This window comes from Xiphophorus maculatus, chromosome 9 (assembly GCF_002775205.1).
Source record: "Xiphophorus maculatus strain JP 163 A chromosome 9, X_maculatus-5.0-male, whole genome shotgun sequence".
NCBI lineage: Eukaryota > Metazoa > Chordata > Actinopteri > Cyprinodontiformes > Poeciliidae > Xiphophorus > Xiphophorus maculatus.
The window spans coordinates 16,644,399-16,661,620 of NC_036451.1; the positions used below are offsets into that span (position 1 = coordinate 16,644,399).

The following is a 17,222-nucleotide window of genomic DNA, read 5'->3' on the forward strand; positions in this document are numbered from 1 at the left end:
AATTGTTGTGTCTCCTGTATGATTAATTGTACAGGTGGATCACTGGTTGTTGTGTCAGCAGATTATCTGACCTCTGTATATCTGCTGCTCCTCTGGTGTTCACATTGGCTTCTTCTCTGGTTTGTTATGCTCTCCTTGTCTGGCTTGTAAGCTTAATATTTTAATGGTTAATAAATAGGTAACTTGGGGGCTGGACACAAGGACACATCTCGGCTTACATATTCTTATTCATGAATAAAACACTAAAAGTCGTTTTTTATTTTTCTAAAACTTGTACGTTCTGTGGCCGTCTTTGTTGGTTTACTTCATATAATCCCAGTTAAAGTACAATGAAGTTTGTGGTTCTGATGTGACTGAATGTGAAAAAGTTTAAAAGATCTGTGTAATCCGATGGAGATCAGATTTCACCAGCAGTCTTTGGTGCAACCTGAATGGGTTTTGGCTGGATTACTGTGCAATTAAGCATGACTGGATTATTATCCAATCATCTCGCACAAATGTTCTTGCAAGGTGTGAACTGACTAATAAACTTATCACTCTGCCTGACTGTTGTATGTAGGGGTGTGTGTGCAGGCGTGCGCGTTTGTGTGTTTCCTTAGCTGCCATGAATTTGCATATGCACGTCTGAGCATTTGTGTGTTTGTATCTCGATCCATATCTGTTTGAGCCCGAGTCTTTGTGCTTGACTGATTGCTTTGTGTATCTGACCACAATTGAAAATGAATCCATCTCTCGCCTCCTCTCTCTCTCCGTCCTCTCTCTCTCTCTCTCTCTCTCTCTCTGTGTGTGTGTGTGCGACTGTGTGTCTCTATCTACTCAGTTCCACCTTAAGAGAAGCTTTAGCAGCCTGTCCTGTTTGTGTTGAAGCCAACAGGCACAATATATTACAGTCTAGGGCTTGCTGCTGAAAAGCCCGCTGGATCCTCCACTGACCTGCTGTTCTTTCCTGCTTTCCTCTTTCGTTTTTTTTTTCCACATTTAGATTAAAAACAAAGCTCTCACTCTCTCCTCCCTATCCCGAACCTCCTCCTCCTCCTCCTTCTTCCTCTCCTTATTTCTGCTGCAGCAGTCAAGGCTTTAGTGTGTCAGAGAGACAGGGTGAAGAGGAGGAAAAATAAGAGAAGGGGACTATTTGGTTCAGCTGAGTGTTTATGTTTGTATGTTTTGCCATTGGACTGCTGGGTGAAAGGGCGCAAGGACAAGCCACAAGAAGAGTGGGAAGAGGAGGAGAAGTATAAGAGAGGAGCTTGCATGGACTGAATTCTCTCTCTCATGTCAGTACGTGTAGACCTGGACTGATCACAAGAAAAAAGGGGGACAGACACTGTAAGGCAGACGAGGAGGAGAGAAAGAGGAGGAGAAACTGTGACTTGGGTTTCACTAGGGAAAGGCGAAGGAGGAAGAAGGAGGCAAAGTCTGGTGCTCCGTTTTATCATGACCCTGTTGGATGAACGAACCGACGGAGCGAGGGTTCTTCTGCTGAGTGTCAGTGGAAATTTGCATTAGAAGGACAGAGAGCAACAAGGACGAGAGAACCCAGCGAAGGAGCAGAGACAGTTCTCCCTGAGTGTTTGAGAGTCTGGGTTTGTGTGTGACTGTGTGTGGGTTGGTGTAACCAGGTGGAGGGCAGAGGACTGGAGGGCCAGGGGAGTAACCTGGCCATCAAACGGACTGGAAGCCTCTCCTCTCCTGGGATCATGTACCCTCAGGGCAGGCATCCGGTAAGTTCACCCTCATGTCTCTATTTCCTGTCTGCTCCACTTTTTGTGAGTGCCTTTCTCAGCTCCAATCTGTCTGTGGCTTTTAATTTGTCACATTCGCTTTATCACCATTGTCCCTCTTGGATTTTCATGGTTCCATACTAAAATCACCTTCTACTTAAAACTTCCTTGCTGGGTTTTCCTTCTGCTTTCGGATTATTGCCTGCATCTCACAGTCCTTCTGTTTGTTTCAGCCTAACTCGCTTGTGTAGCTAAATTGACTGCACTGTAACATGAGGAGAGAGACATCGGGTGTTTGGGCTGAGAGTTTCCCCGATATGCACACACACTCACGCACGCACACGCCCACCCCCTCATGACACCTCCTTCTCTGTCAGCTACAGCCAGGTCTCGCTGGGATCCTGTTGTTGATTGGCTGCATAGGTGGTATACAACTAAACCTGCTCTTCTCGGGTTGCGTGTTTTTATCCATGCGCTAATTACTGTTTATTCATCTCTGCGTGTGTTTCAGCCTGGAAGTGTATGTTTGTGACGATGTGTGTCACAGCACATCTGACTGCAGTAATGTATATGTGCATGTGTGTAGGAACCGACCAGCAGTGTTTCATCAGTTGATTTCCATTGTTTTTTGAGTTGCAAAACATTTCTGATCTGCAGTCATCCTAATAGCAATGTGTGCAATACCACAATTGGTTAGACTGTTTGGATATTTGGGAGGCTGTTACATTTCCAGTGACATGCATGAATGCTCTATGAGCCAATGTTATATTTGTTCCATTGGATGGACTTTCACTGCCCTTGACACGCAAACCCTGATATAGTTTTCAGTGGCCAAATTGGTTAATCTCATGGAAAATAGTGGGGAAATGGTGAGAATGAGGGGAAACATTATTAAATTGAGGACAGTTTTATTTCCTTTGAATTGATATCATTATCCCAATGGTGCTTTTGCATATTTTCCTAAAATTGTACAGATCTAGTTACCGTTAGATGATTTTGAATATACAGGATTTGCTAAAGTGCTGTTCCCTCTTGAACTTCTAGCATTTAATTATGTAGTGGAATGTAAACGATTTATGGTTTTAAATTTTTTCACTAATGAAATTCAGAGAAATCTTGCATGCATTTGTATTCAGCTCTATGGGTTAGCACTTTATAGGACCACCTTTCTCTGCAATTAAAACCAAAAGTCTCTTGGGGTATGTCTGTACTTCACATCTACAGGCTGGAATTGCTCAAAATCAAACCCAGTAAGATTGGCAGGACAAATCTGAATATCAGTGTTTATGTCTTGCCACATATTCTGTTGATTTTAGGTATAAACTTGGACTGGGCTGCTCTAATGCTTGACTATGATTTTATCTGAACCATTCCACTGCAGCTCTGGCTGTAAGTTTGGGATTATGATCTTGCTGGAAGGTGAACCTCCACCTCTGTCTTGGGTCTTTTGCAGTCTCCATTAGGACTGCCCCTTAAGAAGAGCGTTCCTGCACTTCTATTGTGCTTTGCTGTAAATACCTGCTGCGTTCCTGTTGCTGTTTGTTGCATTGGACTCTATTTACTGGTGTCAGAGGAAGGGGGCAGCACATTTTCAGGATACTGCATACATACTTCAACAGGGATGCATCTGTAAAGTCTGTTCCCTTCTTCATCTTGGCCCTCAAACAACATAAAGACCTTAATGCTATGGAAAAATATAGGTTAAAAAGTCACAGAAGATGAGTTACAGCTTAGAATGAGTCTAGCGTAGGCCAGTTGTTTGACAAAGGCCTTGATCTTGCTGTTGTAATCAGATTTGGTTGTCAGTCTCTTTGTATCTGCTGCAAATGGGTCACTGGCCACTTTGCCTCACAGCCAGCCACCCAAACAGCAAACCAATAAGCCAGCCAGCCAGCCATCACATAGAATTATGAATGACATTTTCACAAGAGGACGGCATGAGGAATCAATTATATGTACAGAGAGAATGCTAATAAGCCAGCTGCTGGAAAAGTTGCAGGGAAACTAGGAGAGGTGGAAAACAAAGCAAGAAAGCAAAATGTGTAAGAGCCAAGAAAAGAACTAAAAACAAAAAAAAAAATAAAGATGGAAAGAGTTCCTTCAGAAAGCACTGCTGGAGGTGGAAAGTGAAATGAAAGTGAATGAAGAAACGTGTGTGAACATTCCTCTGTTCTCCCCTTTAGAGGGATATTAGAGAGCTTCCTGCTGAGATGCTCTGCGTTTGTGATAAAGTTCAGTCTCAGACTGAGCCAACTCCAACAGATCGATAGACCCCCATCTCTCTCTTTCTGTCCCTATTTTGCATTTCTTCATTGGGTTTTTTCTCCCAACTTTTTCTGCAGTTCTCCTTGGCCAGTATACATTTTGTTTCTTGTTTTTCCATGAAATATAACCTGCGGATGAATGTAAAGAAGCATAATGTTTGTTCATTTTTTTATACAAATTGCTATATGCAAGTATAAATGCAGTAAATTTAAGTCACTTATAATTATGGTACTGATGTTTCTCTTGCCTTCTAATTTTCTGAGCTCTCTGTTATTTTGTTCTGTCTCTTTCCAATTATGGCCTTAGACAATTAGATGGTTGCATGCAAACACTGAACTTGACCTCCCAGGATCCCATTAACAAGCACATTTTATAACTCTTTGTGTTTTTACAGTTTGCCTCTAATGGTGTTTTTCATTCCTTAAGTCAACCAAAAACCAACAGAGCAAGTCCATAACTCACTAAAATGACTTAAATCCTCGTACTACTAATGTGTCACGTATTGACACATTAGAGCTCACAGTGACTTTAAGAACTCTTTCAATCGCTCAAATAGTATTGTGCATCAACATAAGATTTATGTGAATGTAGCACTTAATGGTATTTATTAGATTAGGAGACTTTCTGGTATGTTAAATAAGTTTGCATTATGGAGTAAACAACTTCTATAAAATAACATAATTCTTGAACTAATCTAAGCTCTAATGTTGAAAATATTAGATTATTCCTACTTGTCAACAGCCTCTGCTTCTTTACAATTATTACTAGCTTGTGGCTTTTCTAAATAACTTATCGTGGCTAAATAATTTATCTAGAGCCAACAATATGATGGTTAGTGATTTATTCACACCTGGATGCTATGTTTGAGCAGGTGGATGCCCAGGTTGAGTTGTGTTTTCTACAAGATCTAAACACAGTTTAAAATTAATTATGTCTTTATCTGTAAACAAAAAAACAAAGGCTCCTTAATTTTCTGAAAAATAATAAAAAATCTTTTCTTTTCTTTTAGCCCCTTGTCGTGGTTCTTCTCATCTTGTAAGCTGAATGCGTCTTTACAAGTCTCATTCTGTGATGAAACTATTAAAGCAGAAAGCTTATGCTGAGGCGTGTCTGCATGTGCACCCCACATGGGAGCACTGAGTCCAGATCATCACATGTTGGCAGTGGAGTAGGCAAGAGGCACAGCTGCACAATATATTCAGTTAAAACCTTTCTAACTCTAACAGCGTTTGACTGCTTTGATACAGTATTTGGTTGGCTATCATATTTCAAGTGTGATGCCTTCACACTCTGCATGCCAGGAATATGTTTGACCAGTTGGATGGTCTGTAGTTGCCCTTGATGAACAACATATGTACATTTATAGTGGCTGAGATTGTAAAGCTCGTAGATATGGTGGGGAGGTTTTAATGATGAAAGAGTCAGGAAAATTCAAGTTAGTCTTAATTGTTATTGTCATGGCGATATTCAACAATAACATTGCAATTCCTTGTTTTTTCAAATATCATGCAGCCCTTGTAATGTGTCGTGATGCGATGTGAATCTTCTATTTCTTTATCTATCTTAAATATAAGTATAACTGACCTGACAAGCTGCCAAAATCTGAAACTGATCTGGTTCTGGTAGGTCCAAATTACGTTTTCAAGACGTCACCAGTGAGCTTTCAGAACTGTTGACGTTACTCAGAATCAGTGACTTGAGCATCCAAAGGTTGAGTTTTATTTAAAGGAGAAGCTAGTCCATCTTCACTCTCTGGTGGCATAGAGTGAAAACTGAGAGCCGGGCTGTGAGGAGCGTGGAGCTGTAATTGGTTCCCCTGGATTTTTTGTGGAGAGCGCTATCAGAACATTGAGTGTGTGCGTGTTTGAGGGGGGATTTGTGTGAGGTGTGTTCTTGTTTAATTTTTCTGTGATTTTTCTTTTATGTCTCTGCCCCCTTAGTGCTTTGTGAGCACATAAATATTTGAATTAGCTTAGATGTGGGTAAATATTCATTGCAAAGTTCACTTGGGTTTTATGTGTGCACATTCTCTGTGGAGTGTAAAGTGCTGCAGTCAGTGTGTTACTATGCAGCTGTCATTATGTTATCATAATTGTGCAGCGTCTTTCATTACTGGAAATGCTGCTTTAAAAAAGTCTTTAATAAATTGATTTATTCTTGTGCAAATGGCTAAAAACAGGAATAGAAAACAACATTTGACAGACCTTGCTGTGGTTGAAACAGTAGTGGCATCTTACTTGCATACAGTATTAGACTCTCTAATTGCTCTAAAAGGACTTTTAAGACTCTTAGTTCTTTTGGACCAGCATCTGTTGCATGACTATCGTTTATTGCAGGTTTTTATTATTGTGCAAACTTTTTAGTAGGCACATATATTTCTCTAGAGTAGCGTGTGTGTGCATGCAGCCGTTAAAGTTTGTGTGCATGTAATCGAGAGTGGAAGGTGATTGGAAATCTGCAGTGACTTGTGTGGGTATGTGCTCTGTGTGCCAACAACAGCAATAAATAATGTCCTGCTTTGATCACAACTGTTTGTGCAAATGTACAAGCCTCGGTTGTCTGCCACGCCCTGCGAGAGCCGCGTGTGTATCGATGAGTGTGTTGTGGATGGATTCAGATCACACCCACAGGCCTGTTGACAGTGTATGTTTCTGAATCAATAAATTATTAACACCTTTAAAAGTAAGGAGCTATACTTTTGAATGAAAGGTTTCTTTCAGTTTTTGATATTGTCACCTTCCTAAAACAATGACCTAATTCATTTTTTTGCCAAAAGTGATTTTGTTTTTATTTTGCCTAAACTTTTTGAACTAGACTTTATTTGACAAGTCTAAGACATTTGATTGTAGGTCTGCAGGCTTTTATCTGTTCAGAAAAGTTTGTCATGTGAAGATGAAATTCAGAACTTTAGGTTGTCTGGAAATGCATTTCAGTTTAGTGTTTTCACATTTTGCCATATTACAAGTTTAATGTGTGTTATTGGGATGTTATGTCAGTATATGGTTTTCTTATTCTTCTCCAAATAACACTGTGGGAATTGAAACTGAAACATTTTCCTGTTTTTCTTCTGTGTAAAAAAGCAGATTAGATGTAGATCACACATCAACAACAACTTTCAGGTGTTGCTGCAGATTGTCAATTGGATTTTGATCTGGGCTTTGATTTGGCCGTTCCAGCAGAAGAACATGATTTGATCTAAACCATTCTTGGATTCCCTCACTTTATATCTAGCATCAATCTGATGAAAGGTGAATCTACACATTACTCTTAAGTGATTTTGCAACTTCTAATAGTTTTTCTTTCAATATTCCCCAGTAGGTAGTTTGTGCACCTTGCAATCAAAACTGATCAGCTTTCCTTTATCTTACCAAAAAAAGTAAGCCCACAGTATGATGCTTCCATCATCTTGTTTTACCAGGGGAGTGCTGTCTTTTGATACGTAGTGTTAATTTTATAAGACACAGCACCTCAAAGATCAATTTAGGTCTTATCTGAGATCACCTTCTTCCACAATTTTTCTCCCTCACCTACATGAAATGAAGCAAATGGCAAGCAGTTCTTTCTTTTGACAATGGCTTTCTTCTTGCCTCTTGTTCATAAATGCTTTTATGAAGCACTGTAGTGAAATACCGACTCCCCCTTGTATTTCAAATGATGAGCATGGTAATTGCTTATGCTTTGCACCAGAAAATAGAAAAATAAAATGTTTGCTTTCCCAAACGTACTTTGATTTTCGCATTTGATTGCTTTTGATCTAAAGAAAGCAAAATAATTTGATATAAAGAGGAAAAAGGTCAAAGAAGTTCACCACGTATGGGTTAAAATTGGCAAAAAGGTTGGAAAACATTTTGTACTGTAGCAAAGCATCATAAGCAGGTATGAAAGTTTGACTTTGACACGTTTATTGTTCCAAACTTGTGACTGGTTGTTGCAGAAATAGTATTTAACCATTTCTTACTGAGTTAGTAAAGTTACATTTTAACCACAAAAATGTGGCGTTTTCTGAGACAAGTCAATTAAAAGTTCCTTTTTTCCACACATACCTTACTTGTCTCCTTCTTTCTAAAGCTGTGTCAAGCAGTTTCTTTTTCCACCAACATTTAAGATCGTAATGAAAGCCATGTGCGGTAAATAGCACAGCGGCTTGCTGTCACCTCCCAGAGATGACATTCTCCCCTCCTTTCCGTTGTCCTTGTCTTGTTTACATTTAATTTCACGGTGCATTTCAAAGGCAGCCCTTTTAGAGAGGCAAAAAGCCAAGGAACAACAATGCAGCCGCTGTGAGAGAGCCCACAGAACGGCCCAGAAGTCACACAAACAACCAAGAAGTTCTGATCAGATATCAGTGGCTGCTTGGTGTAAGCCCTCTCTCTGATTAAAAACAGGCCAGTTTTTTTATCCTCAAATCCTGTTTGCTGTCGTCCTTTCTTTGTCGTGAAAAAAAATTATCAGAGCAGGGCTTGGATGCAGTCCAGACTCTCATTCCCTAATATGTTCGCTGCCTTTTGCTTGTACCCAGAGCTACAATGTAACTGGCTTTCTGACTGACTGGTAACTAACTAGGTAACTTGTAGATTGACTACATTAACTAATGGCTGCCTTGCTGGACTTTTGGATTACTGGGGAGTTGTTGGCATGTTGGATGACTGATTAGTTCATCCAACATGCTAGGTCAGTGTATTTGCCCTTTGAAATCACAATGTGAGAGCCATAAACTGTACGTAGGGTTTGCTTTCTTAAATTGTGATAAAACCCTTTTTTTTGTATCCATCCCATTGAATAGTTTGTGAAATTGTAGGGAAAGCATGCTCACAGTATTTTGGCTTCAAAAAAATGCTGGCTGATAACTTGGAATCCCATTCGCCTCTTCTGCCTTTCTTCTGTCTGTCAGAGTCTAAATCAATGAGCTGTTGCTTATGTTCGTTGCTGCACACATCAGCAAACACGTACATACACACACACACACGCACACGCCTAGAGACATGTGCTCAAGGGGTACTGACACTCTTCTTCTTCGCTTGGCATTTTTTCATGTCTTTTTTTCCCCCCTAAATATTTCACCATGCAATTATTATTTAATACACAGAATCCAAATGCGTCTTGGCTTGTTTCAGAGCGATACAAGGAGAGGAAAGGGAGTAAGAGGGAGAAGTGTGAAAGAAAAATAAAACAAGGTAGAGCTGTAACAGAGAGGGCATGAGAAAAGGGGGGGGGGGGAAATTTGTGGGTGTTTTTGCTTGAATGAATACATCCCTGCTCAAACATGTCATCTTATACCGTGTGAATGCTGATGTGTTGGTAGAAAACGTGCCAGGGGCTAACCAGATTGACAGAGATGACAAACCGACAGATAGAATCGTGTCTTTTCCAATAACTCCCAGATGTGCATCTGTTTCACAGTTGCAGCCTAATTTCTGAAGCCACCATCAGTTGTGGAAAAACTGTCTGCAGCTAAAGGAGAAGTACTTCCATTTAAATGCAAGACACAAGTATAGATGGGAACAAAAGCCCGAAGCATGACTGGAGATAATTGAGGCAATCAGGAAAGACTGCTGCCACCCTGGACTAAAGAAGAGTAATCTGTTTTTTAAATGTAATTTTTTTTCACTGTTTTTTTAATTATTATTTACTTTTGGTGATGATCGCCAAGTCTTTGAGGTCAGAAGACTTTCATGCCATCACCCTAATCTTTAGCTTCTTTCACAGTTTATCCTAGCAGATTCAAACCAGACCTCTGGTTGGAGCACTCCTCAACAATAATATAATGCCAGAAAGAAGAAATTTGCTGGTAAATTCAAAAGAATACCACAGAGCTATGAATAATTTTGTCTTCTGTGGTATATGTTGCAGACTATGCAAGTGAAGGGCACAATCAAAATACTTTAGACTTGCATTCATGAGCTATTCTATTCTGTTCTAACCTGTCATTGTATTCCTCCTCCACATCTAGAACGATGTACTGAATGTCCATTATCCAACTCTATTTATTCGTTTACCCATTATCAAACAGTACTGCTCTCATTACGTTATGACACCTGTTGAATGGGGCTTGACGGTATGCATTCACTTGCTCCTGGAAATCTGACGTTCACTGAGTTTCTCAAATTTTATGACACATCTTGCTCTGTAATTTTAACATAAAAAGTCACTCTGATTTTGTGTTCGAGTTATGTAATTCCACTGCCTATAACTAATTGCTGGAAATCCTGGTTCTCGCACAGATACACAAGAAATATACGTTTCTTCATATCGATGGGCTACATGAACAGGGAGGCAGCCAGTAACACAGCAGCAACTCATTTTGTTTATAGATCTAGACAAAGTGAAGACAACTTCCTGAATTTAAAACCAATCATCAGAATGGGAGAAAAAAAGTGAATTTTAAGTGGATTTGAAGGTTGGATAGTTGCTGATGCTAGACTAAAATACCCAGACAGGGTAAATATTTTAGAAACTGCTGATCTGCTGGGATTTTCACTCACAACCATGTCTTGGCTTTACTTGGAATGAACTAAAACAAAAAGTAAAAATATATGGCTGGCGGTATTTACGCAGATAAAAATCCTTGATGATGTCAAAGAAGAATGGGTGGCTTGGTTCAAGAAGATAGAACAATAACAGTAGTTCAATTAACCAAAGATTCAAATCAAAGATTACTAAATATCATCACAGAAACACAACTTGTCAAACCTTGAAACAGGAGAAGACAACAGCAGAACAACCGAGGGTGTAATTCACACAAGGTTAACAGAGTTGGACAATAGCAGACTAGAAAAATGTTGTCTTGATTTCTGTGCTGATATTCAGACGGTTAAAATATGGAGTAAACAAGATCATCCATCCTGCCATGCTTGCTGTGTTCAGGCTGGTGGTGGTAGTGTGATGGTGAGATGGCTTATTTTCTTGGAACACATTTGTCCTCCTAGTACTAATTCACCATTGTTTACATTCAACATCTGAAACACTTGGCAGAAGAGAGAGTGATCTTTCTTGGACTTTTGTGACATCTTTACTGCTGCCTTGACTGTTTCTCACAAAACAGGAGAGTTGAAACACAATCAAACAGCAAATGTTTGTTATAATGTGCAAATGGCATTACTTACTAATACCTCAATCTTTGTAAACACTGCACATCTTCATATCTACGCACACATAGCTCATGTATCTCATAGATTGGTTTTGAATATGTGAGAAGGTGCCCTTGATTATTTAAAATGGCCTAATTTAATACCAACTCTGGATACAAGTCTTTTATCCTGGAAGATGAAGCTCAGAGTGAATGGGAAATGCATTTTTTTTCTGCCTGAGAGCTCTCCAAGTTTTTTTTTTCTTTTTTATGGGATTTTTCATTTCCTTTTCGCACTCCCACTGCCTTATTGCCTCGGGGTCAATGAAACTCATTCAGAAAGGTACAACTTGCAAATTGAAAGTGATACATTTTTTGAGGGTTTTTGTGTCCAACGGATGAAAGGAATTAAAATCTCTCTCGTCAGAGCACCATGCAATCTGCCGTGTTGACACCATTGGTTGCAAATCACAAATCTGTTGTATAATCATGATCTGTGACTATGGGCTTTGTTATACGACTTAGTGCTGCTGATGTAACCCGCCAGCAGCGCTCTGTTCGTGTGCATTCGCGTGGTTGCCATTGGTAAGTGCGTGGCGGCAGATGGTGGGAGCGGTATTACCACAGGCCGATGGACAGTGCACAGGGTGAGCAGGCTGTGTTGACTACAGCAAAGACACTCTCTGTCTGTTTCTCTCCCGCTCTCTCCATCCCCTCGCCCTCTTCCTTCTGTGTCAGCTGAATGAATGGCTGGCTATCTTTCTCAGTCAGCAGCCACACTACTCTTTCATCATCTGTCTTTCTGCTTGTGCATTCATTCCTCTGAAAGAATGTCAGACTGGTCCATCACTCCCTACATCCATCCGTCCATCTGTCAGATGGGTATCCATCTCTTCTCTGACTTTTCCTCCCTTTCAATCATCCGTGTACTCCCACCCCTCTGAGGTTTTGTGTGTTTTCCGTGTGCTTAAAGTGTGAATGTGCATGTGCAGTGGTGCATGTTTGTTTGTTGATGTGTTTTTCAATGTTCTTATGGCCGTGTGTGTGTGTTTATGTGTGCTAGATCAATATCTATCCCCTCATCCCTCTCTCCACCCCTTCTTGCTTGAATGGGTGTGTGTGGTGTGAATCAAGGTCAGTGGGGATCTACTGGCAGACACTAACCCTCCGCCCCGCCCCGTCCCACCCCAGCCCACCCCTCCTTCCCATACTCGCACAGACAGAGGGTTTGTGTGCATGGTGTCCATCCAGCCATCTAGACGTTCCTGCTTTGCCTGCCTCAGCTCAGTTTAGCTCGGGCTCAGCTCGGCTCTGCGGATTAATTACTCGGGAACCCATGGCGTCTCTGACCTCCGCCATTGGACTAATTGAAATCTAATTGAATTGTGCTTGTCTCAACTAATGAAACCCCACCACTGAAAGCGCCAGTCTTTTAGCCTTAGCTGCGAACTGATAACCACCCAACTGGGGCGTAATGACGGCATTGTCCCGCTTAGCTAATATATGAAATCATATTGGAAGTTAAGTATATTCAGGTTTATCAGTAAATGAGACCTCACTAACTGGGCTTAATTTCTTCTGTTTAGTTAGCTCAGTGGATATATTTGTAAGCTGAGGGAAATTAAATGGTGTTTGGGTCAGTGTTGTGATGCTGTGAGCTTTACCAGATACTTTCCTATCGTAATGTTGCATTATCAGAAAACCTTTCCTTGCCTTATGTGGCATCATGGTAACTCTGTGGGTAGCTTTAAATGTTATCCACCAGATGACTCTGCTGACTTAAAGCTGCATTATGTAACCTTTATAAAAAATATGGGGTGTTTTTTCATATTTTTTTAAAACTGTCACTATGGCCTGACATTATGTTATGAGATTGATAATCTATGAAGTAAGTGAACTCCTCTGCCTCCTCCTCCTCCCTGTGGTCCTATTGCTATCTGCAGAAATACACTACTAACTCAGAAACAGCCAATCAGAGCCAGGAGGAGGATCTTAGCGCCGTCAATCATTCTCACATCCCCAGGGCTGTCTGATACGCTACAGCTAATCAGACAGCCCTGCACTATAAATGTGCAGACTAGATAGCATAACCATTGATGATGGCAGATAAACAATCTTTCTTTAACAGTAACTTGATTCTCCACCATTAGCATATTGAGCAGTGTATAAATGAGGGTGACTGACAGCACTAAGATTGTCCTCCTGTATGTTCACTTTGATGACATTAATTATTAATTGGGCTGCAAAAGAGAAAAGCACTTCTCTAAGAAAGCCAGTTTATCTTTGACTTCAGTAAATAAAGGCTAACAATAAGTAGGTGCTGCAAAATATTATGAAATGGGACTAGTGCTCTCTGTGACCTTTAGTATTTTTGACAATTTCTTCTTCCTCATATGTGATCATCGAGTGCCAGTAGTCTCTATCAGCTGAAAAATCTTATTGGAGTGCAAAAATTGGGTTCTTAACAGGCTTTTATGGATGAGTACACTGAAACTTTACTGCGACCCTGATTGATGAGTTTGTGTATTATTAACTCAACATTCTGTATCAGTCTTTAGGACCCATTTAGGATAAACTGATACACAGTGCTAATACATCTTCTAAACAGGAAAGTAAAAAAAAATAACACCACTACCAACAATGACAAGAACACTTCTTAATAATAAAATGTTTATAATCAAAATTGCCTTCTAATTTAACTCCTTACTGCACTGTGTTTCTGTATTTTAAAAAAATATTAAGCTACATAAATACATGTGAATATTTTACATAAAATAAACATTAATTTATATAGCTGGCTAAGTAGCACAATTGGGCATGAGTTGGCTTAACTTTGGCCAGTAGGTGGCAGCAAACTGCCTCCAACATATTGCTTTGTCTGTCTTGAATATTGCTCAACCGCCCTTGGTAATTTACATAATTCACCTTGGTTATGTGGTGTTTTATGTTATTAATTATGAACAGAGGTACTATAAGGCAGCTTAGTTTTGTGTTTTGAGATTGAGAAAATTAATTCCTACTGCCTCCTAAGGATAATGAGGAACTGATGACATGAATAACGACCAGGTCTTATCCATTTAATGAATAATAAAGCTACACAATATAGCAGGAATATACGGTCACTATGGTGTTACTATTTATATGACTGTGGTCAGTTTGTAATAAAATATTTGTTGGATCCGTTCAAAAAGACACCTCAAACCAGCCTTGAAAAGGTATGACAGTGATTCAGACTGCATGCACAAAATTTGTAGAGACAACATAAAAGTTAATATTATAAATCTCACGAGGCAGCAAAATTAACCGAACTGAAAAGAAACGAAGAGAAAAAACCCCGACAACATAGGAACACGTCCTCTGAGAACAACCTATTCTGCATGCTTCAGCTCCAAAGAAAACAACTGCAGCATCAAAAGCATCAACAGCGCCCGTGTTTCTCCACCGTCATGGAGACTATGGAGGAGGCGGGCTGCTGTCAGCAGCGCTTTAGACAGACACGGATGGCGGGTGGTGCTGGACCTCCTGGGAGTTGCTTGTTTTGTTGGGCCTTCTTTAGCTTTTAGCAGGTGAGAGATGGTGCTGTGATTGTCTTCAGTTATTCATTTGATGTTTCTTCCCTTCTCAGCTCCTTGTTGGCTTGAATACATTAGCAGCACGGCAGAGTAGAGGGGATGCTAATGTAGAAGTGAGAGAGGGAAGAGGAGAGGAAGAAGAAAGGATAGAGCGAGTGGAGGGAAGGAGTCAGTCATTAGGGGAGGAGGAGGAGAGAGAGGCAGAGGACAAGGCTTTATGATGTGTGGGAAGAGGAAGTGACCTTCCCTCTCACTTTCATCTTGGCTCTTTTCTCCTCTTGCCACACAGATGCACAAGCACTCACACACACACTCACAGCTTTCCTCACCAACACAGCATGAAGTGGGTGTTACAGTCCCCTCATGAACAGCCTATCACACACACACACACACACACACACACACACACACACACACACACACACACACACACACACACACACACACACACACACACACACAAAGTGAGAGATGTGTATGTGTTTGTCATCCATTCTTTTTTTTGTCTTTCACCTCTACAGGTCCCCTTGCAGCCTGGCCAGTCTTTCAAGTTCACAGTCCTGGAAACTCTGGACAGAATCAAGGAGGAATTCCAGTTCCTCCAGGCTCAGTATCACAGGTACGGTTACACATGCACCACAAATGCAAACATGCATAGAAATAGACGTAGGGAGGTAATTGGGTGAAAGGAAGGGCATGTCCTGGACATGTCGCTACTACATCACAGGGCAAAGCAGAATCATACGGGACAAACAACCATTTACACAAAGACAGATGAGAAGAACTTGTTGTTCTTACTTTAATTTATTGTCAACATGCAGTGAATTTGAAACATTTGAACGTAAAGCAGGTAGTTTTTCTGGACCCAATGGGGTGGGTTACATAGCACCCTGTAGGGGTACACATCATCACACACGGACCTCTGATGAGGATTTCATCTATGAAGTTGATTTAATCCCCACAAGACTAACCTCGGTATCCAGAAGTCATTATTTGATAACTTAAAAAGAAAACGTTAAACAGGAGAGACTCCTGTAATATCTTCTGTGGAATTTATAATCTATTTTATAAGCTGGAAATAAAAAATGCATTTTTGTTGTTGTTTGTGCAGCCTGAAGCTGGAATGTGAGAAGCTGGCCAGTGAGAAGACGGAGATGCAGAGGCACTACATCATGGTGAGTCCTGCCTCACTTCTGATGGAGTTGTTTAGGATGTGTTTGTTTAAGAAAAATCTCAAGTCCTCTGACAGAAATACAGACTAAATTCTAATTAGCTAGCATAACCAATGTTTTGTCAAAGGTTTATGGGCGAGACTGAACCAGGGGATGAAACTTTAGATTACTGTAGATCCAGGAAACATATAAAGGTCAAGAACTAGATTGAGTGGATACTGGTTGGTATAGGAAAACTAGAACATTTTTTAATGCTTCTACTATCTCATTTTTTCAAGGGTAGTTTTTGTAATTTATTTTATAACGCAATTTGCTTGATGCAAAAAGCAATACGATACGTCTTAAAGGAAGGCAAGTCAACTTGATGTGGCCATAAAAAAGTGAAGAAGATCAGAAAATCAGATAGAAACAATAACAACAATAAAAAAAATTACAAAGCGGGAGTAAGGTTCACTAAATTGTAGCAATTTTTATTAATGTTATTTTTTAGTAGGAAATAATTTAATTGAGCAAAGTTGCTTAATTAAATTATTTATGTTTTGTTTCTGACACAAAACATACATTTATTTGTGATTTTATATGTATTGATTAAACAAAGCATCCACCAATATTATAGATGGCATACAACTTACAAAAATTGTAGAAATGAAAGTTTTCATTTCCTCTACTCACATTAGTTTCATTTTCATTTCTCATCGCACCCATTTCTCCTTCAAACCTTCTACACACATATTTCAGTCTGTATCTAAGGCTCTTGTTTTCTTCTCCTGAACTAACAATCTGAGCTCTCCGAGTCGGATCGTCTAAGCGACTAAGGGCTCACTTCCGTCATAAGCCTTCGTCTGTGGTACAAAACCCGCACACCGAGCCAACCAGAATACGATATGCACCATCTGCTAAGCTGCTCGCATTTCATAAACCTGGGAGAGCGGGCAGGATCAGGGCTGTAAGCTAGATAGACACACAGATGGATAGACAGAACGAGGGAAATGCAGACAGGCACCTAGATAGAAGGAGAATGTGTGGAAGAAAGGAAGCAGCAGACAAGAAAAACAGCAGTCAGACAAAATGATGGAGAGTCCTGCTGAGAAGCAGGATATCAAATGACAAATTACTCACATACACGGAAAATCATAGCATACTCCTTTGTATACATCTAAATAGACCATTGTTTTAATCCATTTAAGGTCTTTAACAATGGGAAATTTGACAGATAAATATAAATAAATGAATGTTATTTAAAGCTGTATTTCTCTATTAGGTCAAACATGAAACACAAGTTACATTATTTACAACAAGTTGGCTTCTGCTATGTTGCTACTTAACGCTGTCAGCATATTGTTGAATTTAATCAACACTCTGCAGTTCTGTACTTTATATATTTTAAAAACCAGCTCTTGGATATGTTCATTCTCTTTCAGGATGA

At 40.0% G+C, this 17,222-nt stretch overlaps 1 protein-coding gene across 3 annotated transcripts in view; it reads left to right on the forward strand.

Annotated features, from left to right (window-relative positions):
• Window positions 1-888: 888 nt before the first annotated feature.
• LOC102222156 (transducin-like enhancer protein 4) overlaps window positions 889-17,222 on the forward strand; it is an 84,040-nt gene continuing 67,706 nt past the window's right edge. For all 3 annotated transcript variants that reach the window (XM_023339522.1, XM_023339524.1, XM_023339523.1), the window contains exons 1-3: window positions 889-1,721; window positions 15,146-15,243; window positions 15,736-15,799. In XM_023339522.1, coding sequence (XP_023195290.1) covers window positions 1,698-1,721; window positions 15,146-15,243; window positions 15,736-15,799 — 186 coding nt within the window. In that variant the 5' untranslated portion in view covers window positions 889-1,697. The remainder of the gene's footprint in view (window positions 1,722-15,145; window positions 15,244-15,735; window positions 15,800-17,222) is intronic.